We start from the raw sequence: 26,608 nt of genomic DNA on the forward strand, positions 1-26,608 counted from the left end.
CAGGGATAATAAAGATCCTCTATACCCCGAGCATCAGCAACCCCTCCTGTTTCCCCCCGCGCTGAGATAGTGCGACCAAGGGGGCCCCTTTTCCCACCCCCTGCCAGGCACTGTCCGCGAGGCCCGCGGAGTGCGGCGCCATCGCCGCTCCGCGTCTCATCACCAGACGGGTAGGCGCGACCCGGTCTCGGCCTCAGGCCTGCCTCATTCTTGGGGGATTTCTTTTCCTTGGTTTTGGGTATGTGTTGTCGGCGCCGTCTGTGAAGTAGAATTGTATAAGTGTTGCCGTGTGCTCGGTAGTCGGTATTAGCTCTGCACTGTGTCTTCGCTTTTATATTTGCTTTTTGTGTAAATGGAATTGTGTTTTCTTTTTTTGTGTGCTTTTGGTGGAATTGTATTTGTGTGCTTCCCGTGTGCCGCGAATAAATGTGCTTTATTGTTGAACTGTTCTCCCGCTTCGCTTCGTCTTTTCCCCCATTGAACCCTCATCTTGCTTCACGTAAAGGGTTGGTAGTGGGCTGAATACGCCCGATAATTAATCGAACCGTCGAGGTCGACGATAACACCGCTCGGTTATTCTGATAGTACGGAACGGGTCGCTTAAGTGGCCCGTGTCCGAAGTCGACCTGCGGCGAGGTGCGATCGCCCGGTCTACCCTCCGCGTGGGTACTTAGGTAGGTCGAATTTGGCGAGCAACCCTATCCCACGCGGGGGCTGATTGGCTCGATCGCGGTGAGACCGAAAGGTCCACCCGTGACTGGTTCCCGGCGTTAGTCCGAGAGGGTCACGACTGGATTGTCCGTCCGGTGGGCGACGTGCCGCGATTCGAGTTACGTGGCCGTTCGCACGCCGGCGGGCGCGAAATCCGCAACACTGGTGTCAGGTCGTGCGATACAAATTCATCGCCCTCCTCGCGGCACTGGTATCGGAGAACAGGAAAACGGGCTCTCCTGTCTCCGGCTAAATTCACGGGAATCGGTCCAGGGGTGAGAGAAGCGACCCCCGATTCCCTCCAAATTACGAGCGAGCGAAATTAACCCTTTAAGAGAAGCAAGATGGCGTCTCAAGGCGAGCGGGAGCCGGGGGTATTAGAAATGTATATGTGTAATGATGTAGAGTCCATGGTCCAGGATGGAATCCCCGTGCAGGAAATGTTGATTGTGCAGGAACACGGACTCGCCCAACTGAACCCAGGGCCCGAGGTGGGTGCGGCAGCAGCCGCGGTGTATGACACCTCCCCCCCCCTCTCCACCAAGACCCTTCCCCAACCCCTGCCGAAACGGCTCACTCAAGCGCACCCGACATGGCCCAGCTATGCGCCATGCTGGAGGCAATGACAAATGAAATGAAAAACGAAATGAAAGACATGAACAAGCAAATGAATGAAGTGAAAACGAAGATGGATGCGAATAGACAGCAAATAAACGGAATGGAAGCAAACATGAAGGAGGAAATGAAAGAGCTCCGGGGTGAGACGCAGAACATGGGCCGATGCCTGCAGGCGGGCATGAAGGCCGTGAGCAGGGAGCTCAAAATGGCGACTCCACGTGTGGGAGCAAACGAGCTGGAAGGGGGTGCAGCGGCTGACAGGCCCGCGGTGGAGGCGGGTAAGAAAATAATTCGGGAGACAAGAGACGAGGTGAAAGTAATTGGGAGGGAGAGAAAAGAACAATTAATACGGAAAGCAAGGATGAGGTACGCGGAGATCGTGAAAGAGCAAGGAGTGAAAAACAGGGAAGGACGGGAGCGACTTAAAGAGAAAGCAAGGTTGACCTACATAAAGATAATGGAAAGACGCCAGAAAGAAGCAGAGACCAATAAACACGATGAAGACGGGGTAAGTGACGCGCACACACACACGGAGGTAGTGGAGGACAATGGGGGTGAGCTCGCGGAGCGTGTGGGGACCCAGTGCGAGCACCTGGATGGCCTCCTCCAGGAACGAGGGGAGGGAGTATGCCCCCTTGAGGTGAGTCACGACCAGGTGAGTTCGGTCGTGCTTCGCGAGGTTGAGGGGACGGGTGCTGTGGACGGGTGCACGGAGAGCTTTGGGGGTGTAGAGGCCCCGGAGACCCTTGTGGGGACACAAATCCCCAGTGTGGTTGTCCCTGTGTGTGTGGTGCAAGGTGTGAGTGCGTCCCCGTGTGTGGAAGCGACCCCGTGTGTGGAAGCGACCCCGTGTGTGAGTGGTGTGGTGGCGAGTGTGCCGGAGTGTGTGCTTCCCAGCACACCGAGTGTGGATGAGGCACCGCGGGTGAGTGCCCCCGCGTGTGTGAGTGAGGCACGGAGTATGGATGAGACACCGCGGGTGTGTGCCCCCGCGTGTGTGAGTGAGGCACGGTGTGTGGATGAGGCACAGCGGTTGAGTTCCCCCGCGTGTATGAGTGAGGCACGGAGTGTGGATGAGGCACCGCGGGTTAGTGCCCCCGCGTGTGTGGATGAGGCACGGAGTGCGAGTGAGGCACCGCGGGTGAGTGCCCCCGCACGCGTGAGTGAACGGCCGTGTGCAAGGTCGCTGTGTGCAAGGGAGACCGTGTGTGTGAGAGAGCGGTATGTGAGGGAGATGTCGGTTGGCATGCGGGAGCACGCAGCCGCGTCTCCCGGTGTGAGTTTAATGGTGTGGACTGTGTGCGTCGTAACACGCAGGTATGCGTGTGTGGAATGGCGACGACGGCGACATGTAAAGAAAGAAAGCCGAGTAACGGCTGTAGCTATTTCGGGGACCGTGCCGGGTTCACCCAGCAGTGAGCACGCGGTTCGTGCTGTGCAACGCACGAGACCACCACGTGCTCACTTGCGAGAGTGAAGTCCCGGTCCGGAAACGCACGCGGTGGATTTGCCGATCCCGCGGACGGACAAAGTTTAGGCAGGTAAATGGATTTGGACCGGACGGGTTCTCCACGCGATCGTGTGTGTTAAGCTCCAACGGGCAAAGCACATGTGTTCGCATGGGGAACCCCTCGAGACGTGGGGCTTGTGTTTTTTTTATGCGCACGGTGACGTCATGGCTGCACGTGGGGTTGGAATCCGGCAGGAGGGGTATCTCTGCCGGATGGTACCGTCCAAGGAGGGACGAGGTGCACGTGCAGCTGCATGACGTCACGGGCAGGTGCAAAGTGCGCGAGCTCTGAGTTGCCGCGCAGGTGCTGCGCATGTAAAGAGAAAAAAAGGAAAACAGCAAGCCTCACTTTCAGGTGCACAGGATTCCTGGGCAAGGGGTGGAAGACCCCCTTACCTGGGCACAGGATGAAAACTAGTTAGGGGGAAGGGTTAGCTTAGCTAGACCGACTTCATGGGGCAGGGGTAAGTCCTCATGGAGTCCGTGGAATGGATTAGTTAGAGGGATTGTAGCCAGATTTAGGTTGGGAAATAAAATTATTGATTTGGAGACAGAGACAGACTTTGGATGTGTAGAGTTGACGTAGCTTAGCTACGTAGTGTTAAAAGGAACGTGCTACTAGTTTAAGGGACGACGTGGAAGCACGAGTTAGTTAGGGGATGTAGTTAGGAGGATGGCAGAGTTCAGCGGTGAGTGTGTTGAAGAGTTGTGGGTTGTGAGGTGAGTACATGGTGAGTGAGTGAGGCCAGCGGGTCTGTGTGTATGGAGTGAATGGGGAATGCATGGTGCGATGAGTGATTGGGGGGAGGAGTGACTCCCGCCCAAGGGACCCCGGGGTCAGAGTAAAGTGAGTTAGGGGGTTAGTCAAATTGAAAAATGGAGGTCGTTTTGTTGTTGGTGGGAAAGTAGGCTCGAGACCCATTTGGAGGGGTGCAGGAGCCCTGTTGACGGGCTTGGGAGCGTGGCTGCGAAAGGTGAGTATCGCTGAGTGGGTACCCCGGGCACCAGGCTAGTCGGCCGCGGTAGGCCATGGGCCCATGGGGGGCCGGGATAGAGTAGTGGGCACGGGTGCGCCTGCTTGGTGCGGGGGCCCGGGGCGCCATTAGCCGCGTGGGCAGTGTTGTGGGCACGGGTGACCCTCGGAAAGGGGCCCGGGAGGCCGGCCTGCCACGTGTGCGTTTCAGGGGAGGTGCCATGGGGGGCACTCCCCGGTGTTAGGGAGCTGGTAGGCTCGGAGGCAGTGTAGTGCCCGGGGGTGCCATAGCGGGAGATTCGGCAGAGGGTCGTGCCTGCCAAAGAGAGCCACGTGTCCCAGCCAGGAGACCGTGTGAGGGCACGGAGAGAAAATTGGGGGGCGAGGCCCGAAATTGTGAGGACACCAACACAGGCGATGGGAATCTGGGTTGTTAGAACCAATAGTTTAAGCGAGAGGCGCTTGTTGAAAGCCCCGGGGTAGTTTAACAGTTAAATGGTTAGGGTAGATTAGGAGATGTACCCCTCCGCACCATCCATCCCCTCGCTGTCGTTGTGGGCCGCTGGACCCACTTTGGTTATAGATCGCTGAACTCTGGGGAGGCCATCCTGAGGCTTCGTTGGGCCTCAGCACAGGACGTTAGCTCTCCCTTATTCCCCTCCGGGAAGGGAACGTAGGGGTTGGGAGTAGGCTAGGTGACAGGATAGGTTAGCCGAACAAAGACGATAAAGGGGGTTAGGGGACGATTTATAGTGGGGAAGAAAAAAAAAATTAAGTTGGGGCTAAATTGGGGTTTGACAAATTAAGGGAGTGGGTATGTACATTGACAGGCAAAGGCGATAGGTTGGGAGGGAGACAGGTAGGTAGGTCCGAGCCCGCCTTCCAGGTGGCCAGCACCACCGCACTCCCTCCACCAACCTCCACTGAACGGCAAAGGCTGGCCAACTTCATCGGCTGGCCGTGTTTTGCTTCAAGGCGGAGGCCGGCCAACTTCATCGGCAGCTGTGTGCTGCAAGGCCTGTGCCGGCCAGTTCATCTGCTGGCTGTTTTTCTTCGAGGCCTGTGCCGGCCAGTTCATCTGCCGGCTGTGTTTGCCTGCAGCGGCCTTCTTCTGCGGGCTGTGTTTGCCTGCTGCATTTGCCATGCCATGCCCACTGCCCACGTTCACCAGCCCCGTTCAATTTTTGCTTTGCCCCCCCCTGTTCATTTCCATGTGCGCCAGGATCCGCAAGGCAACAGTTTGCAAGCTGCAAGAACTGCCCTGTTGGCAGCTACAACACGGGCCTGCAGTGGCGGCCCGTGCACCGTGTTTGTGTCCATGCATCCATTCGTTGTGCTCATTGCGTGTGCCACTTGAGCTGGCACGGAGACTGCGTTTGTGCAGCCCATGCACCGTTGTGGTTCACTGCATTCAGTTCAAACCGTTCATGCATCCATTCGTTGTGCTCATTGCGTGTGCCACTTGAGCTGGCACGGAGACTGCGTTTGTGCAGCCCATGCACCGTTGTGGTTCACTGCGTTCAGTTCAAAAGGGAAGGCCTTGGACTGCGTGTGAGCAGCCAGCCACGTTCCCTGTCACCTGCATTGTTTGAGCCAGAGACTGCAAGCGGGCAGCCTGGCTCCCTGCTAACTGCTTTCTTTTTGCAGAGTTCATTGATCCTGGGCCATGGTTTAGTGTAAAATTTGTAAGTTAAGGTTAAGATGTACTGTACATATGAGTGCGCCCCCGGCATGTATGTCTTAGCGCCGGCAATTTTATTTAAGTCGTCCGTGTGAGTGAGTTTGTTTAGATAGTTACGCAGCCCTCAGGTTATTTATTTTGGGGACACGAATACCATGAATGTCGCACTCAGGGATCCGTAGGTAAAATGTACTAGGGGAAAACTACACATGATGGCACACGAAAATTTGACGACTCGGGACGAGTCTGTAAAAAGGGAAGGGGGTAGTGTTGTGGTTACCAAATTCGCAAACCACCATTCAGGTCCCTTAGGTGAGGTATCTCGGTAAGTACATGTGTAGTTAGGTCCAAACCCGTTGTCTAGTGGGAATACATGTCATTTATGCGAGCTGCGACTCTTCAGGATAGCCGTTTTTCTTTCACTATCTTTATTTTGGACCAACCGCCATGATTACCACCACAACCACAACATCAACCACCAACCACAACGCCGCTTCACCACAACCGCCACGACCTTCACGTCACACCTCGCAACCGTAGCATCGCCACCGTTCTTGCCCCGCTGTGGGTACCGGTGTTGGACTCGTGCAGGGCGCACGTTGAACAGCGTGTACAAAATCACGGATTTTGTGCTTCAAAAACGGATCAAAAACGACACACGCCCACTTTTTGCCGTCGAATCGGTGAGCGAGGGGCGATTTGGCCCCGCCTCCAGAACGATCGATATATGCAAATTTGTGGATCAAAAAGCCTTCACGCCCACTTTTTCTCGGGCCAATGGGGAGCGAGGTGAAAGGTCGAAGGGAGGGGGTCAAAGGCGAAGCTACGGGGGGATAAAAGGACGGTGTTCGTCAGTCAGAGCAGTGTGGAAGTCTGGAGCCCGAAGCCTGCAGTAGCTGGAGAAGCTGAAGAGAGTCGAACGAGGAGAGCCCAAAGAAGAGTCCAGGGTGGAGAGTCCAGAGGCGGAGAGGCGGCAGCGGCGAAGGCAGACGAGGGGGTGCTCGCGACGGTGCTGGGAGCTGCACGCCCGAGGAAGGCCGGCAGCGCGACCTGGCCGAGGTGGAGACGCACACCAGGGATAATAAAGATCCTCTATACCCCGAGCATCAGCAACCCCCTCCTGTTTCCCCCCGCGCTGAGATAGTGCGACCAAGGGGGCCCCTTTTCCCACCCCCTGCCAGGCACTGTCCGCGAGGCCCGCGGAGTGCGGCGCCATCGCCGCTCCGCGTCTCATCACCAGACGGGTAGGCGCGACCCGGTCTCGGCCTATGGCCTGCCTCATTCTTGGGGGATTTCTTTTCCTTGGTTTTGGGTATGTGTTGTCGGCGCCGTCTGTGAAGTAGAATTGTATAAGTGTTGCCGTGTGCTCGGTAGTCGGTATTAGCTCTGCACTGTGTCTTCGCTTTTATATTTGCTTTTTGTGTAAATGGAATTGTGTTTTCTTTTTTTTGTGTGCTTTTGGTGGAATTGTATTTGTGTGCTTCCCGTGTGCCGCGAATAAATGTGCTTTATTGTTGAACTGTTCTCCCGCTTCGCTTCGTCTTTTCCCCCATTGAACCCTCATCTTGCTTCACGTAAAGGGTTGGTAGTGGGCTGAATACGCCCGATAATTAATCGAACCGTCGAGGTCGACGATAACACCGCTCGGTTATTCTGATAGTACGGAACGGGTCGCTTAAGTGGCCCGTGTCCGAAGTCGACCTGCGGCGAGGTGCGATCGCCCGGTCTACCCTCCGCGTGGGTACTTAGGTAGGTCGAATTTGGCGAGCAACCCTATCCCACGCGGGGGCTGATTGGCTCGATCGCAGTGAGACCGAAAGGTCCACCCGTGACTGGTTCCCGGCGTTAGTCCGAGAGGGTCACGACTGGATTGTCCGTCCGGTGGGCGACGTGCCGCGATTCGAGTTACGTGGCCGTTCGCACGCCGGCGGGCGCGAAATCCGCAACAATATGTATATATCTGTATATATGTATATATTGTTGTGGTTGACGAAATTCGCAAACCACCATTCAGGTCCCTTAGGTGAGATATCTCTGTAAGTATATGTGTAGTTAGGCCCAAACCCGTTGTTTCGAGGGAATAAATGTCATTCATTCGGGCTGCGACCCTTCTAGATAGCCGTTTTTCTTTTACTATCTTTATTTTGGACCAGCCGCCATTACTACCACCACCAACCACGTCTCAACAGCCATCACACAACAACCACCAACCGCAACGCCGCTTCACAATCACCGCCATTCCCGCGCCGCTTGTGGGCGCCGATCCTGGACTCGTGCATCTGTTCCGTCCTATCGGCGAGCGTGGGGCGATTTGGCCCCGCCTCCAGGTGCGTCGGAGTATAATCGCTATATGCAGATTCGTGGATCAAAAAGCATTCACGCCCACTTTTCCTCTGTCCAATGGGGAGCCAGCCAGAGGTAAAGGGTCGAAGGTGAAGGAGCGAAGCCACGGGGTCTATAAAGGGCCGCGTTCGCTCTCCAAAAAGGCAGTGGAGTTGGGAAGAGTCAGTCAAGGAGAGTGGAGAAGAGAAGAGTCGGAGAAAGCAGTTGGACGGAGCTGTGGAGAGTGGGAGAGTTGGAGAGGTGGCGGCGGCGAAGGCAGTCGAGAGGGCGCTCGTGTCAGAGTCGGGGAGCTGTGGAGAGGGGAGGCCGATAACGCGACCGAGGTCGCGGTGGAGACGCTCGTCGCGGGACCCGAGCCAGCGAGTTATCCTCATCCCCCCCGAGCATCAACAACCCCCTCCTGTTTCCCCCCGCGCTGAGATAGTGTGAGAAGGGGGCCCCGTTCCCACCCCATTCCAGACACTGTCCGCGAGGCCCGCGGAGTCGGGGCGCCACCGCCATTTTTGCGGCTCATCACCAGACGGGTAGGCTCGACGCGGTCTCGGCCCCAGGCCCGTCTGCCCCCTCATAGTGGAGGGTGGTCCCTTTTTCTTTTGCTTTGAGTATATGTGTTGTCGGCGCCGTCTGTGAAGTAAAACTGTATAAGTGTTGCCGTGTGCTCGGTAGTCGGTGGTAGATCTGCATTGTGTTTCACTTTTACATTTGCTTTTTGTGCATTATTGTGGTGTTTCTTCTTTTACATTTGCTTTTGGTGTATAATTGTATATGTGTGCTATCCGTGTGCCATCGCGAAATAAATGTGCTTTATGTTGAACTGTTTTTCCCGTTTCGCTTCGTCTTTTCCTTTATTGAATCTCCATCTTACTTCACGTAAAGGGTTGGTCATGGGCTAAAACGCCCGATAATTAATCGAACCGTCGGGGTTGACGATAACACCGCTCGGTTATCCCGATAGTACGGAACGGGTCGCTTAAAGTGGCCCGTGTCTGAAGTCGACCTGCGGCGAGGTGCGATCGCCCGGTCTACCCTCCGTGTGGGTACTTAGGCAGGTCGAATTTGGCGAGCAACCCTATCCCACGCGGGGGGCCGATTGGCACGATCGTGGTGAGGCCGAAAGGCCCACCCGTGACTAGTTCCCGGAGTTAGTCCGGGAGGGTCACGACGGGATTGTCCGTCCGGTGGGTGACGTGCCGCGATTCGAGTTACGTGGCCGCTCCCACGCCGGCGGGCGCGAATCCGCAACAATATGTATGTATATATATATATATATATGTGTATATATATATATATGTGTGTATATATATATATATATATATATATATATATATATATATATATATATATATATATGTATATGTATATGTATGTATATGTATATGTATATATATATGTATATATACATGTATATATATGTATATATACATGTATATGTATATATATATATATATATATATATATATATATATACCGTATTTTCACGACTATAAGGCGCATATAAACGTCTTAGATTTTTGTCAAAATGTGCGACGCGCCCTATAGTGCAGTGCGCCCTTTGTGTGTATAAAAGAACAGGTATGTGCGGTATGCAGAACATTGCTGTTTTAACAACCCCGAAAATGGCAAAGAGACACGCTTATGAAGCTCAGTTTAAACTGAAGGCGATCAGCTATGCGGAGGAACATGGGAATCGAGCCGCGGCGAGGAATTTCCAGATCAACGAGTCGATGGTTCGAAAGTGGAGGAAGCTGGAAAACGAGCTGCGACAGGTGAAGAAGACGCAGCTGAGTTTCCGTGGAAACAAGGCGAGGTGGCCAGAGTTGGAGGAAAGACTTGAGCAGTGGATCGTTGAGCAAAGAGCAAGTGGGAGGAGCGTTTCGACGGTCACGATCCGACTGAAGGCAGTATCGATAGCGGAGGAAATGAAAATCGAACATTTCCACGGAGGTCCGTCTTGGTGCTTTCGCTTCATGAAACGGTGCCATTTTTCCATCCGGACCAGGACTACGATAGCGCAGCAACGTCCGGCGGATTATCAAGAAATGATGGAAAACTTCCGCTCCTACTGCAGCAAGCACATCTGCGACAAACGGATCCAGCCGAGCCATCGGCGTGAACCGGCCGTTCAAAGTGAGGCTGCGAGCGGCGTGGGAGCGGTGGATGACCGAAGGAGAGCACAGCTTCACAAAGGGTGGAAGGCAGTGCCGGGCGAGTTACGCCACAGTTTGCCACTGGATTGTTGATGCCTGGGCTAACGTGTCTGCTGGCACTGTTGTCCGAGCTTTCGCTAAAGCCGGCATCATTTCGGAGGAGCCGCACGGTGCAGAAAGTGACTCTGACGGCGAGGAAGGTGGACCTGCTAGGTTGGGTTTAGCGCAGTTCGATTCCGAAACAGAGGATGAGGATTTCGATGGATTTGATTAAAGACTATTACCGGTATTTGATTGTTTTAGTATTTTTGTAACTAATACTTTAATAAAGCACAACCAAACTCAATTTTGCTCCCGATCTATTTTTAAATACGCACACTTGTGTGCTTGTGTGAGTGTGTTGTTGTACGGCGGACGTACGTAGTAGAGGATATTCATATAAAACCCGCGCCCTATCGTGAGGAGCGCCTTATGTGTGTGTCAAATACAGGAACGGCACACACAACTTAGACTGCGCCTTTTGGCACGGTGCGCCTTTTGGTCGTGAAAATACGGTATATATATATATATATATATATATGTCAAGTACTCATGGGAAACAAGTGATTTTTTTATTTATTATTTATTTATGACATTGTCATTGAATATGTTGAATGCTTTATCCATCAGTATGAGTTTTCGAGGGTCATGTTGGGCTAAATTGTATGGGGGGGGGTGGGAATTGATGTCATTGGTCACGTGGTTCGGCAGCCATATTTGTTTAAACATAAAAACCTTCTGAAATCTTCTCCGAAATGGCTGATCAGATCAAGGTGAAACTTTACAGGTATGATTTCCTCTCCATGAGGAACAAAAAATTATCTACCTATGACATCCTCGGTCACATGGTTTGGCAGCTGTGAATTTTTTTGAAGAATAAACCTTTAAAAATCCACTCCAGAATGGCATGACAGATTGAGGGGAAACTTCACCCACATGCTCCCCCCAAAATTATTTCTCTTGAACCGCTTCATCAATTGATGTGAAACATCACAATTATGATCTAGTAGTGATGTGGAATATATATTTTAAATTTCAACTTGATCAGATGCATGGTCTGGCAGGCAGAAGTATTTAATATTTTGAATCTGGATTCAGGGATTTATCTATGTAAATGTGTATCGTGCAGCACCACCTGGTGGTGGCAGAATTTCAATTTGCGAAGGTGTGGCAGAAGTTTTCAAAATGAAACATTTTCATCAGAGGGATGACCAATTGTGTTTGTGTGCGGGATTCATTTTATTTACGGTATTCTTTTATTTTGTCCTTCAGAATGCCTTTCAGTTGCATCAGTCCACAATGAGTGGGAGGAAGATCAATGTGGAATACACGAGTCCAGGTAAACCAACTACTGCTAAGAGAGAGAGACTGCAAGCGAAAAACAAGCAGAGGCTCCAGATTGAAGCACAGCTCAAAAGAAAGGGAAGACTTGCTGCTCAAAATAGAACTTGAAGCACAGCTCATTTGGGCAGAAATAATAGCTCGCTTTGTGTGGGGGTCTAATCAACATCTGATTTGTCATCCTATGTCATACAATCTGGATTCATGGTGGTTTTTCCACTTTTTGTTAAACTGAGTTAGACTGTCCCATTCACTTTGTCTTGTTTTTCACTGAGATTTGTTCAAGTCACATCGCTGAATGTTTCAATACAAATTAATATGAATGGTGTTGCATTTTTGCCACTTTCACAACATTAGTTGTTTTATAATAACTCGCAACATCCACTCCCTCATGTGAGCTGGCAAGGAGGGGAGGGAGCGGGGTCATGTGTCTGTGCATACCATTCAGTCCAACCAACAGGTGGGACTCACATGCACACAAGGCTCCTTTTATCATACAGAAGATTTTTCATTACTCATCCAGATATCTCCTAGTGCCTGCGAGACTCAAACGGTACTCCAAGACAAAATATTGTTGTGTGTCGATGTCAGCTTTGTTGTAAAGGAATACATTAACTTTCTGCACTGTCCAATCAAGAACCAGCAAGTCTGAAAAAATTATTAAAATCACCCAAACTGTGCACCTCTACCTTTTCAAACATAAAGTCTGGAAACATGGGCGCATATACATTATATATGGTTTATTGACAATACATGATATGTTCAATGACATTACATGATGTTCAATGTCTGGTGAGTTGACTTCTTCAGGTTGGGTATTACCGTCGCTATGACAGTTTCTTTCACCTCGTTGGATACAGATGGTCGTCCAGAACGGAGTTTATCCAACACTTTGCTTATATCCTTGAATTTTTGAATCAGCTTCCCCACTGTGCGATGGGAGATGGCAGCTCTTCCGGGATGACATGCGTTGAAGTGCTCTGCTATCCGTCGATTTGACCAGGCCTCGCATCCACTCCGCAGTATCACCTCAACGTGTTCGTCTTTCGTCAAGGACATCTTCAAACTGAAACAAAATGACATCTACATTTCCAGACTTTATGGCCACCCTATAGTTTGCCATAAACAAAAAAAATAGGATAAATAGCATCTCATGATTCGAGCATGAAATAGTGGGAGGGGGGAGGTGTCTTCATCGAGTGTTACGTAAAATTTTAGAGGGTGTCTTGTAGCATTACAAAAGTTGGGGGTGTCAGATTTGGCCAAAAAATATACGTCATGTAATTTTGAATGGCATCTGACAGGTTTCTGTGAAATCGGTGAAAGCATGATAGGGGAGCAGAAAACGTTACATGTTTCAAAAATGTCTTTTTTTGAGCGGGAGGGTGAGAGGAAAGGTTGGGGGGGGGGGTGCTTGAAGACCTTCAGTGAGAGGGGGTTATGGGGGTTTTGACGGCTTGAGTGTGGGGGGGGATGGATACTTTCAGGTTGGGAGGGTAAGATGAAGATGGGGTTGGAAGGGAAGGGTGAAGTTTTTTGACAGTCATTATTGCATGTGTAAGTTTACTCAGTAAAAATGTGTGTGTGTTACTGTGGGATTGAGGGGGTGGGGTTTACACAATCAACCTTCAGGTCATGTGCTGGTGAAAAATGGGTGACACGATTCAAAAGTAGAAGTCAGACAATAATTATTGCAGTTTCTAACTGAGAGTCCCTTTCGCCATCGAACATGTATCGTCATGCTGCACTGCCCAGTGTTTCTCTAGCCCTGCATGTTTGTACCCGTCGTGCCTGCATACCCACCCACACCAGCCTGGCAGAGCATGTTTCCGCAAATAACAAGCATTACAATGTGAAACTTGTTTGTTGCTGTCAAACTATACACTATGGTCACAGAGAGTAAACATCATTTCATAATTACCTCCACCACCAACGGTGAAGGAGGTTGTTTTCACCCCTTCCTGTTTGTTTGTGTACAGGATATCTCAAAAGTTGTGGACGGATTCAGATGAAACTTGGTGAACATGTTGGGTGTGTGATAGTCCAGCAGCGTAGTCTGATATTTCAGATCAATTGTTCAAATTTACATCAAAGCACCAAAATTGGTACACATGTAGAATAATGTATTCCGAACAATTCCAGATATTATGGAGCCACCTGAGATTGTGCCTTGGTCAGCCAAAGCTGACCTGTGTACCTGACCTCCAAAGCTGACCTGAGACGGAATACATTATTCTACATGTGTACCAATTTTGGTGCTTTTATGCAAATTTGAACAATTGGTTTGCTATGCTGCAGTACGATAAGGAAGAATTAATTCGATTTTGGTGAAGATCTAGACCTGGATCGGTCTATTAGAATTTTTTTAAGCGATTCTTCACCATTGAGAAACGGCTAAAAATGATACACAGCACGATATTTCAAAAAGTTGTGGATGGATTCGGACGAAACTTGGTGGAGAGGTTGGGTGTATTGCAAGGACGAATTGATTCAATTTTGGTGAAGATCTGGATCCAAGAATTATTTGATTTCTAAAAGTGATTATTGACCATTGATAAGGCCACAAACTATATAGTACTGTATTGCATGATATTTCAAAAATGCAATTGATATGTTCTCATGGATCAGGCATTATGTGGCAGAGGTATGCACTCCACCAAGTGCCCATGTAGTTCTGTCTGTTTCTGCAGATCTATCTATTTGGCATATAGAAGCGACACATATTACTATTTGCCCTGCTTATGGCTGTACCTGTACGTATGTCTGATATGTAATGCAGAAAGTTACTGATCGTTTACTAAAGTGGTGGCGATCATGGTCGATGCTAAATAGAAATGTGAAAAAAAACAAAAACAACTTACCCTCAGGTTCTGACACTTTTCCACACCAATTGTCCATTTTCTTCTTCTCCATAAGATTTGAATTATCTTCATGGGGGGGCACATTGGCTTTCAATTGCATCAATTTACTCATCCCCAACTGTGGATTCAGGCTGGTTTCGTACGAATTCTTTTCAAAATGGGTGCTGGAAATGACGCTCGAGGTAGTTGGGCCATGCCACTTTACCCTTGTCTGTTTTACTTTGGCTGTCCATATTTTCCTTAGACCTGGATCTTTTGGGACACCCTGTACACTCACAATACATCAAGCTGGCATTCTGAGTTCAGATATGTACATCACACCGAAACACAAGTCCCCCCAGCAAAAGTATTCGAGACAAGGCGGGTCACGTGATATGACGTAATCACATCGCCATTGTTTGAGGGAGGCGGAGCCAATCCAGCACAAAAGGACACCAAAATCTTCCTTCAAAGATATTTATTCAAGAAAAACAATGATGAAGTGTTGAGTGAAGCCATATCTATTCATTAAACCAAAAATGATTTTCCAATTACTTGGACCTTTAAAGCCACTTGAGCTGGGCGTGGCTTCAAAGGAGCAAACGTCATGCGAGCATCTTGCTCATTAGTGCACAAGTGAGATGTCCTTTGTACGGCATGGCGCATGGAAGTGTTGTACTGAGACACAAATGTGTTAATGCAGGAGGGCAATCTGATTGGCGCAAAGGATTAATCGTCTCTAATAAGGGATGAATGAACACAGACGGACTGAATGTGTCCAACAAAATAATGCGTGGATGAAGTGGTAATGGAAAGGGATACAGATGGACTGAGGGACAACTAACCAACTGCAGGGTTGAAGGCAAGACTGATGGGGGGTGGGGGGAAAGGAGAGGTTGTTGGATTTAGATTTAAAAGTGGGAGAGAAGAGGAATATCACACGAGGGATACACAGACAAACAATGCATACCCTGCACCCCTCAGGACAAAGGTCTACCGAACACATAAACTAATGAAATGACTCATTCTGGGTAATCATACGTGTACATTTCCAAAACAGCAACAATGCTTTTTAGAAAATGGAATTTGGATCTCCCCTGAGGTATTACAAGTACTAAGACATATACAAGCGCTAAGAAATTGAATGACTAAATAAACAAGAAAAATAGCAATCAGAGATTGCAAACCCTCGCCAGGACTTCTTTTGAGTGGTGTATTTTTTTATAGGTTTTAGGGCAAATCCGATATGGCTGCCAAGCCATGTGATCTATGACATGTGTGACCGTTTTGTTCATGGATATGAGGTCATATGTGCAGTTTTGCCTTGATCTTTTCAAAGCAGATTGAGGGTTTAAAAAATGTTTTTAAACAATATGGCTGCCGAATCAGGTGACCGACGAGTTTTTTTTTTTCTGTTGACCATTTTATCTCGAGATGACGTTAAATTTTCATTCTGATCAGATGTGGCGTTCCACATATGTAATTATGTCATAACAATCACATTCCCATGAGGAGGACTTACGATTTGCCAAGTTTCAATTTTTTCCTTGGTGTGGTTTGAGATAGAGGTCAAAAGTTTTCCAAAAATGGCCCACAGCACGTAACCGAAGATGTCATAATTACCATAAAAACACATTCTACATGAGTAGTCACTCCAATGGTGAAAATTGTCTCAATCCGACAAGCAGTTGGAGAAAAATACAAAAGTTCTGTGCAAACAGGCAAAGTCTGTACTGCAGTAAGTAATCACACAGACTCCAATATGCCAATATCGGCCAAGCACTAATCGTGTGCGTTTCATGAAACATAACATTTTCTCTGCCAGCTCCATTTCCCCCACCTAAAACAGAGCAGCACCCTCCCATAATCTCTCTCTCCGACCATGTCTGGGCTGTTTATAGTATGACCAGTAGAAAATGGATTTCAGACAATTTGGTTTCCATCTCCACTGTTATTCTATGCAGAATCATTTTGACGAGTCTGAATCATAGTTAACACCCCTTCCTTCTCCTTCTCCCACCCCTCTTCAGTATTCCCAGCAAGGCCACAGGTGGTAGTTGCTGGTACAAAATTGCAATCTCGAATTGACCCTCAATGAGAGAATTCAGATAACACAATAATCCACACAATGTTCACATCGATACAGTACAATACTTGAATTTTAATTATCGTGATTTTAAAGATTATTTAAAAACAAACAAACAAAAAAAAAAACACAAGAAGTTCAGCACCACTGAAGCAGTCTTATCCACCACCCGAATTCACTGGAATAAGATGTGTTTCGATGGAGGCTAAATCAGGATAAATCACACAGCCACATCAGGAGTTTCTTCACCCTAACACAATACAGCATGACTATTATTATGAAGGCAATTTTAGTTCTAGTGTTCAAGTTTATACTTCTTCAAAAAGGATACTTGAAGCATTTTCCATGTGATTGCAACCACCTCAATTAGTGCACCAGAAGCACAAAGTTCACCTTAAAACAAGATTTTCAAAGCTTTAAATTAAAATCAACTGTTGTACTTTTTAGTCGTTGAAGCTATGGCAAACATCCCAATACAAAAGGGTACACAATTTAGATGCAGGAGGAAACAATTTGCCCCAACAAACCTGCACTACATTTACACCACATCGATTCAACATAACAGGACAAACACTCTCAGGGAGGGGATGTGAGGGTGGAAGAATGGGGATGAGAACAGTGGGGCAAGCAGACGTCACCAAGGTATTTATGATTACACCAGAGGGGCAGGGTCAAGAACAAAAATCAACATGGCCCCCCTGGGTGGAAAAACAGAGACGGGAAAATAAAATCATGATGTGGGTGCTGCAAATAGGCCCATCATACAATAGAGGCAAGGGGCTTAAAGGGACTTTGCAAAGAAGAGTTTCAGATGGGACAAAAATGGTACACTAGTGGAAACTCATGGCATCAGAAGGGCCTCCCAGAATCCTGTGCTCTGTGCATCTCCAGTCTCAAAATGGCAAAGGATACAAGATATTCAGATGAGGGGAGCCCCCCCTCCACTCTCCCTCCTGGTGTGACTTCATGGGTCTGGGCCGCCAGCTTTCTGGCAGCAAGCCTGTGGGAACACAAACTCCAATGGTACACTGCAGAACGATGAATGAAACCCATAAAGAGGTGGCATTAGTCATTTGGGAGCTCCAAGCAAAAAACAATAATGGACCAGTACCCCACACCCCCCCCCTCCCACATGAGCGTCCATCTGTCTGACGTCATTCTACAAGTCGTTACTTTACAATCTCAACCAACTAAATGTGCCAAGGGAACTCGGGATCATATGGCAAAAAGGTGGTGATTTCATTTCCACCCCCACCTCACTCAGAGTTCTGAAGGTGGGGTAACGCAAATCATCTTCGTAAATGTTTAAGGGATATAACGGCTTCCAATGGTGTTGGGAGAGGGTATTACAAATGATGCTTCAGAGCTTTCAAAATCGCTCAAGAAATGGCTGACATATGACCGGTTTGGTTTCTTGCCCGATGGGCAACTTTTGGGGCAAGTTGGGCAAAATCTAGAGATTGAGTGAGAACCCAATTTTTTTTTTTTAAAGCCGAGGACCTATACTACCATACAAAAGTGGGTTTTCCCTATACATATAAATGCATACAGCTCTGTCCCAGCCCCAGGATTACTCATCACACCCAACGTGTACACAAACAGACTGGGGTGAAAAAAACACCTCATCCACCTTCAGTGGGCAGAGATAAAAACGTTCAATTACAAACTCCTCCACTTAGAAGTTCAACATTTTAGCACAACACGAATGTTGAATTAAAGCTCGAGAAGAAGCACTTGTATTAGTACACTCTCAAACTGAAATTCCTTTCTTTCCCTCCTTTTCTTACATGCTTTGTTACATGAAAACCAAGCATGTCTTCGTCGGAGGAAATAAAACAGCCTTTTCGCCACTTGCACACACACAAAGCACTGCAGTTTCACATCGGCACCAACCGCCAGCCAAACCAAGCAGGGCAACCTGCTTTTATCAGTTTTATATAGATTAGAAAAACGATAGAGAAGTCAGCTTCCAGATGGTTAACAAAAAATATATATATATATAATAATAATAAATAAATAAATAAAAGTACATTTATCCAACACCCTCCACCTGCAGTTTGCATATCACCTTCTCATGGAGATGCACCTGACATTTGGCACATTGTCCATAGTCCCTTCACTTCTCTGGCTCCAGTTCAGGTCATGGCTCTGCTGTTATTCAATCAAATTCCTGCAAATACAAGTAATACAAGGACGTCAAAACCCAGCTCAACATCTATCCCTCCACCTATCCCCACAAGCTCACATTTGCTTGGTCAACATTTTTGAATTGCTATTGCATGCAATTTCCCCCCTCCCCCAGAATTGGTCATCATGCGAGAATATTATCACGCCAAAGTGTAAATTTAAGTGTGAATATATTTGCCTTAAGAGAAATTAGAGCATCAGATCACACAAAGAATGCACATGCCTTACACACAGTGACCAGCCACCATAGTGAGTTGCAAGCAATGCGCTTGGCCAGCAAATGCAACGACATATTGTACTTCAGGGTCCATAATTCAATGCAATATACACGTGCACAGGCAAGAAGTTACCAATTTCCCACCCATAGTTTGAGAGTGATGGCAGATCTAGCTTTGGCACCACGTTGCTCCCAAAACCATTAATTGGTAATGTGCTCTGCCGATCATGCAAGAGAGCAGTCCTCTGGTTGGAGGAAGCTTCTCTTTATGCAGAACAGCAACAATTTTGAAGAGTTCTGTGCATCATGAATGTAAAATATTAACCCTCCATGTGGAAGCACAATGAACTCTACTTGGATCAATGCAGTGCCGACAAGCACCACAACACTGTCTTGAAAGTTCAACCTTTTAATAATGAAGTACATCGTGATGGCAGTTTCGCACTTCTGGTTACATTGAAGGTTATTTTCTCCCGATACAAACGTTCACCGAGGTTTCACGTGGTTAACATCAGTCGTGGGTCTTGTGCCGTTCAGTGGAATTAAAAAACACGAACACCTTTTCATGTGGCTGAGAGAAAATTCCCACTTCTACGATATTATACAAAACATTTTGTTGACTCGGCAAGATTCATGACCATAAATTGATGAACGAAATTACATGCCGACCCATTGAGTGAAAAATTGCAATTTTAAACAAATCGCTGTTTGAGATACATTTTACATCTCAGCTTGGCAATTTCCACAGGGGATATCATCACGGCTTGAACTCAAACACACCCTCCATCAGATTCAGGGTGTTATAAAGGGGGAGAGGATCCGGTACAGAAATGAAAATGCTAAACAAACAGTTTTGAGTGCATTGTCTGGAGTATTACCAAGTTTAAAAAAAAAGTCAAGCCTGGGTTTGATTACTGACCCAATGACAAACTGTCACCCTCATCCCCATCCAATATTCACTCGTGAACTCCAACAGCTTTTAAGGTAAGCCACAAAACAAAGTCAATATACCAAGGAACAAATTAAACTGAAAACACAAAGTAAACTGGAGGGGGAGCACTCTGTAGAGTGCAAAACCTCCGCCACCAATACTGCTGGGTCACTTAAATGAACCTGATATCCTATCCATTGTAGGTCAAAACGGATCAGACTCTACTAAACCACAATTGAATAAACTAAACGAGATCGACACGCATGTCGACGCGACCAAAAAAAAATAAAAAAACGAAATTTTTTTGAAAAAAAAAAGTTGCAAAATGTTTTTTTTTCTCTAACATGTTTTTTAGGTTGGAAATCACTTAAAACGTGTATGAATGCAAAATTTTTTTTTCAAAATGCCCACCATAGTGGCCATATTGGACTTTGGACAAAGTCCAAAATCTAATGGCATGATCCTTGGACCAGACCTAACCCCCCGCCCCCCACCAAGTTTCGTCGAAATCTGTCGAGGAGTTTTTCCGTAATACTGTTCACAAACAAAGGCAAACAAACAGAAGTGAAAACAGTAACCTCAGTCCATCTTCGATGGCGGAGGTTAACTCGAAGGGCACTCGGTAAAGCACGTACCTCCGCCATGCAATGCTTGATCCACAATAACACATCAGGCCCAAAACATTTTTGAAGAATCATTCTATAGATTGTTTTTGGCACTCTCAATGGCGAAGAATCACTTCAAAAATCAAATAAATCTCATATCCAGATTTGAATCTCCACCAAAATGAAATCAATTAGTCCTTGCCACACCCAACCTCTCCACCAAGTTTCATCCGAATCTTCACAACTTTGAGATAATATATATATATATATATATATATATATATATATATAGTTTTTCACTCCATCTCAATGGTGAAGAATCACTCAAATCAGATCTTCACCAAAATTGAACCAATTCACCCTTGTCACACACCCAACCTGTCCACAAGATTTCAGCTGGATCCATCCACAACTTTGAGATATCTTGCAGACAAACAAAAGGGTGAAACAACCTTCACCTTCAGCGGCAGAGATTAAAAAAAAAGCAAGTAAAAACTGGAAGGGCACAGAACAGATACCTCCACCTGGATTCCAATCTTCACGAAAGTCGAATCAATCAGTCCTCGTCACACACCCAAACACGTCTACAACTTTAACACATCGTGATGTATTGCTTTTGCCCCTCCCCCCCTCCCCCCCATCTCAATGGTGAAGAATCACTTGAAAAATTATAGTATCTGGATCTGCAGCAGATCTTCATCAAAATGTAATCAGTTTGTCCTCATCACACCCAACCTGAACACAGACTGGGGTGAAAACCACCTCATCCACCTTCAGTGGGCAGAGATAAAAACGTTCAATTACAAACCCCTCCACTTAGAAGTTTAACATTTTAGCACAACACGAATGTTGGATTAAAGCTCAAGAGAAAGCACTTGTATTAGTACACTCTCAAACTGAAATTCCTTTCTTTCCCTCCTTTTCTTACATGCTTTGTTACATGAAAACCAAGCATGTCTTCGTCGGAGGAAATAAAACAGCCTTTTCGCCACTTGCACACACACAAGCCACTGCAGTTTCACATCAGTACCAACCGCAAGCCAAACCAAGCAGGGCAAGCCGCTTTGACCAGTTTTTATATGCATTAGAAAAACGAGATAGACAAGTCAGCTTCCAGATGGTCAACAAAAAAAATAATTAAAAAAAAACTTTAAAGTCTGTTGTGAAAATATTTGGAGGCACAGCTGAAAATAAAAAACGGTAACCAAGTCGAACCGACAATTACATTGGCAAATGTGCAAGGATATCTAACCTCCACCCCTCAGTCCAAAACACCCTTCGCAAGGTTCAGGACTTCAAGCTTCAAGAACGTGACAAGTAATACGAGATAGTTCAGAGAACACCTGACCCAGCACACCGTGCAAAAAAAAAGGACACCAGTCGGGGATTTTAAACTCTACGTTTGCATTTGAGCACAATCGACAGTTCCTCTGAGCTGCAATCATTTTAATCTCAATATTCCCAAACGCTAATGGTGAACAGCAACTTCGGTCAACATGGCATAATATTTTGTCCAAGTCCTCCTAACTTGGGTATTTGGACATGGCAAGGTGATTTTTGTTTGAGTGTGCAAAATATATTTATTGTACAACTAATGAGTTAAATTGCACAAGTTCTCATTTAGAATAAAATGAGGGTTTTAAAGGCAAGGCAAATCGCACACCACACACCACACACACCTCGGCCCAGTGACTGTCAAACAGACCAATATTGGTCAACATCAAATGGAGCCACCTATCTGGATTTCAGGCTTGTTTGCCCTCAGGACAGCATTCCGACAAATATCCAACAAATGACCACATTCGTCATTTAAATCAGACACCACCTGACTTGTGGTGAGCACCACCACAGATTTTGCCTCATGGTAAAACCGAGTGTTCCACAAAGAACAACCGTCTGCCACCCAGACAATTGTTCCAGGATTTGAAGTGACACTTTGGTGTCGGATGATGTCCAATGGAGATCAGGAGAGTGCTCACACACATTTCGATTTTCCCACCGATTACATCACGTGCTTTCTGGTTGAACGATTTTTCATTAGCAGGAACAATAGTCTGGGTGGCAGACGGACGGTTTTGTGGATTATGCGGTTTTTACCATCTGAAACAATCCACGGCGATGCTCACCATCAGTCAGGAGGTGCATCTGATACATAAACGACAAATGTAGTAATCATTGGTTAGATATTTAATCGGTATACCATGATGAGGGCAAATAAGTCTGAAATCTGGATATGCGGCTTCGTTTGACGTTTAACCGATCTTGACCATGTAATCTTCGACAGTTGCCGGGCCGAGGCTTCTGGGTTGGAGGTGACACGCTTTGGTGTAGGACGATGTGCAATGGAGATTGGGGCGAGCGCTCACACGACACGTTTTGATTTACCCGCCGATTGAATCATGTGCCTTCTGGTTGAATCGTTTGCATTCACGGATACAATCGTCTGGGTAGCAGACGGACAGTTGATCTTTGCGGATTATGCGGTTTTACCATTAGACATAATCCGTGGGGATGCTCAAGCCAGGAGGTGCATCTGATGTGTGCAATATATATTATACATATTACTAAAAATAATAAACAAACATACATGGAAGTTAACCGCTGTTTATGCGTAGTCCTTCACCACCTTAAATTTGTTATTCACACCTGTTAATGTAATTTATACGTCATCCTTAAAAACAGCAAGTTTCATGTTTGGAATGATTTCCAATTTTGTTTCACTGCTTGACATGTCGATGCGCAAAAACGAGAGAAGCCCTTGAATTTCCGTCCAGGTGGTGAAATAATTAACTTGAAATGTAAATCGAGTGAAGATCAAACAATGGATGAACCAAGCACAGCAGTTTGTTCTTTGCTGACAACGATCAAGCAGCGAGGTGAGATAGATCAAACCCCTCATCTCTGGCCAAGCAGTTTAACGTATAAATTTCACGCCACTAACTAGGGTATACTTTTTTGTTGTTGTTCAATGGAACACGCTGAAGAATGCAATCTGGTTCGTATTACACAAATGTTTGCCACAAAATGAATAAACTTAATTTGCAATGTGCAGGCATGAATCATTTTTTCCTCTTCATGGATTTCACGTTTTGCCATATTAAGCCGATTATGGACGAGAGCAATACAATCGATTCTGTTCATGTGATCAAAATTCAGTCTGCCACGTCAACATTGTATGCTCGCCAAATATTTTTAGGCAAATGTTCAAAGTATTTGGGATCGGTATATCCTCATGAATTCCGATACCAAATATCCTCGGTTAGACATTTTTGTTTGGCATTTGATAAAACCAAAATTATATAAATTATTATGGCACTCAGAAATCTGACTTTATTCTTTGCCACTAATTACAAATGAGAAGCCACGATACAAGGCTAGCACTGTTCGTGCAATCATTTCAAAGAAAACCATAACCCCTTGCATAATTTAAAGGCAAAGCAAATCACAATCTCTTCAGCCACCTGAGAAATACCTGGATACAAGCTTCAGTGTTGGGGGGAGTTGAAGAATGTCAAAAATAAAGGTCACGTGAAACATCCATACCAAAGATGAATACAGAAAGCACCAGCCATGTCCCGGGAAAACAAACATTTTAAAGAACCTTTGAACAACAATGCACAAGTCGAAGAGGAAGCCCGCTGGTGATGTCATATTGTTCCTCTGTCTTGCAACAAGGAAACTTCAGCAATGAGATGGCAATCCACCTGCAGGAATGAAAATGTACCCACAATGAGCATCACATTCAAGAGCAAAAAAAAAAAAAAAAAAAATCAAACCGAAACAGCTTCATGTCCAATCCCTCCAGCTCTTAGAAGCAAAGCAGAACTCAGTCCAGTTAGCGTTTGAAAGGGAGACGTCTATGGAATGTTGTGCATTCAAGAGCAATGCACAGTGACCTCAAGTCGGTTCAGAGTTGAAACAGACAAACTGGTTTTCGGTTCACCAGCAGCAAGGGGCACGGCAGCACTGAATTTAGCTTTTCAAGATCAGATGTCAAGGTGTCTTTCAAAGAGATGGTCAATGTCTCTCCAAGATAAATTCAGTGACTGGGATGTCAAATTAGGTCAATTTTTTTTTTTTTTTTTAAACATCTTAAACCAATTTAAACAATTTTATGACTCGTTTTGTGCAGGCATGGGATAGGGTCAAGAATATCGATAAAATCGGTTAAGGTCAGAAAAAAGCAGTGCATGGTGTGTACACAATTTTAAAACGTTTTCCAGAATCAGAAATGACCGATGAAACATTTCAGGAAAAACTAAAAGGCTGACCATGGATTTTTTTTTTTGAGCAGTTTTTATATTTTAAATGGCTACGAAATGATATCAACCCACAAGAGGTCACGGGGGGGGGGGGGGGTTATTTTTTTTGAGAGACAAAGCATCAGAAAGTCAAAGTCGATGTGAACACTTTCTCACATAAAACAATGCACCGTGGGACTTGGTGAATCGTGTACTGGGTATTGTGATTAATTAAAGGATGTGACGCGTGATCACGTGTCGCGCGGATCGCACACGGGACGGATAAAACTGCGTGGTCGGGGGGATTGTCCCCGGGGCATTGTCATTTACGGCGGTGGTTCACTTGGTGCTCGTTGAATGGTGAGAATTGAGAGTATACCGGACTCCGTGCTTATGCTGGGTAATTGCTGATTAATTTTGTGGTGATATACTGCACGTGTATTCCTTGCTGCACGTGTATTCCTTTATGTGTCGGTAGAATCGGCTTCAATCAAGTGAAATAAAGCCCACACCGAAGGTTTTTCCCTCGCATTCATTTCAGGTATAGCAATATGGCGGCGTGTGCGTCGAGAAGCTGTGCGATGGGCCGAGCAATATCGCGGCGTGTGCGGAGAGAAGGGACTGTGCGATAGGCAGAGCAATATGGCGGCGCGTGCGGAGAGAAGGGACTGTGCGATGGGCCGAGCAATATGGCGGCGTGTGCGGAGAGAAGGGACTGTGCGATGGGCCGAGCAATATGGCGGCGCGTGCGTTCAGGAGCTGTGCGATGGGCCGAGCAATATAGCGGCGTGTGCGGAGAGAAGGGACTGTGCGATAGGCAGAGCAATATGGCGGCGTGTGCGTTCAGGAGCTGTGCGATGGGCCGAGCAATATAGCGGCGTGTGCGGAGAGAAGGGACTGTGCGATGGGCCGAGCAATATGGCGGCGCGTGCGTTCAGGAGCTGTGCGATGGGCCGAGCAATATAGCGGCGTGTGCGGAGAGAAGGGACTGTGCGATAGGCAGAGCAATATGGTGGCGTGTGCGGAGAGAAGGGACTGTGCGATAGGCAGAGCAATATGGCGGCGTGTGCGGAGAGAAGGGACTGTGCGATAGGCAGAGCAATATGGCGGCGTGTGCGGAGAGAAGGGACTGTGCGATTGGCAGAGCAATATGGCGGCGTGTGCGGAGAGAAGGGACTGTGCGATTGGCAGAGCAATATGGCGGCGTGTGCGGAGAGAAGGGACTGTGCGATTGGCAGAGCAATATGGCGGCGTGTGCGGAGAGAAGGGACTGTGCGATAGGCAGAGCAATATGGCGGCGTGTGCGGAGAGGAGCTGTGCGATGGGCCGAGCAATATGGCGGCGTGTGCGGAGAGAAGGGACTGTGCGATTGGCAGAGCAATATGGCGGCGTGTGCGGAGAGAAGGGACTGTGCGATTGGCAGAGCAATATGGCGGCGTGTGCGGAGAGAAGGGACTGTGCGATAGGCAGAGCAATATGGCGGCGTGTGCGGAGAGAAGGGACTGTGCGATGGTGACACATGGTGCGTGCATCGTGAATACCAATAATGCTACCAGTCCAACATACAATTCAATGATTCTGGACTGAATTCCATAATGTTACAACGTCTCTGTTACGCATGTCGAACGATGAAACAAAACAAACACGCATGTGACGATGCAAGGACAGAAGCGTTTCATATGTTGAAGATTAAAAAAAAAAAAACATTCGGTAAAACAGCGACACATGAAGCGATTTGATGATCAGCACGTACCACGAGCTTGCGGTCGTACGTTGGTCGTCACGTGGTGGAAGATGCCGCCAGATGATCATCGTCATTCAGCAAACGAAATAAAACTCTTAAGAGAAAAAGGAAGTCAGAAATCTTGCTTAAATACCAGAAAATGCGTCATGACGTTGAACGTCATGACGTGCTTTAAATAAAAAAAATATATATATATATACTGTACATATATTTTTTTTTATACACCTCATATCGACGAATAATCTCATCGGATTCCTACGTTACCGAACAATCAAATCATAGCCACGTGTTTGCTATAAATTTCATTTTTCACGTTTGTCGTAATTAATAAACGTGCTTACGTCACGACGCGACGTATCACGTAACTGCGTAATGACGTCACACAGTCGATATT

At 47.0% G+C, this 26,608-nt stretch overlaps 2 protein-coding genes and 1 long non-coding RNA gene across 7 annotated transcripts in view; 2 read left to right on the forward strand and 1 right to left on the reverse strand.

Moving 5' to 3' along the window:
* LOC147031726 (uncharacterized) overlaps nt 1-12,043 on the forward strand; it is a 38,175-nt gene extending 26,132 nt beyond the window's left edge. For 3 of the 4 annotated variants that reach the window (XR_015050832.1, XR_015050836.1, XM_085852753.1), the window contains one exon: nt 11,295-12,043. Coding sequence is in view for 1 of the 4 variants with exons in the window: in XM_085852753.1 (XP_085708879.1) it covers nt 11,295-11,474 (180 nt within the window). In the remaining 3 variants the exon portion in view is untranslated. The remainder of the gene's footprint in view (nt 1-11,294) is intronic. The other variant, XR_015050835.1, reaches the window with a different exon arrangement.
* A 2,623-nt stretch (nt 12,044-14,666) lies between these two features.
* On the reverse strand, nt 14,667-26,379 carry LOC147031727 (uncharacterized). 2 transcript variants are annotated; one of them, XR_015050887.1, is made up of 5 exons: nt 26,224-26,379; nt 23,831-23,933; nt 18,358-18,459; nt 16,621-17,289; nt 14,667-16,467 (listed from the first exon to the last, which is right to left on the reverse strand). It is a non-coding gene; the product is annotated as an uncharacterized LOC147031727 (long non-coding RNA). The 2 variants fall into 2 exon arrangements; XR_015050885.1 differs by having other exon boundaries at nt 14,667-17,289.
* The window catches only part of PSME3 (proteasome activator subunit 3), a 28,123-nt gene continuing 26,321 nt past the window's right edge, over nt 24,807-26,608 (forward strand). The window contains exon 1 of the mRNA XM_085852664.1: nt 24,807-24,830. Within this exon, the coding sequence (XP_085708790.1) occupies nt 24,828-24,830 (3 nt within the window). The 5' untranslated portion in view covers nt 24,807-24,827. The remainder of the gene's footprint in view (nt 24,831-26,608) is intronic.

The sequence above is a fragment of the Eptatretus burgeri genome, chromosome 2, assembly GCF_056783735.1.
Source record: "Eptatretus burgeri isolate ZD-2024b chromosome 2, Ebu_testis_v1, whole genome shotgun sequence".
Lineage (NCBI taxonomy): Eukaryota > Metazoa > Chordata > Myxini > Myxiniformes > Myxinidae > Eptatretus > Eptatretus burgeri.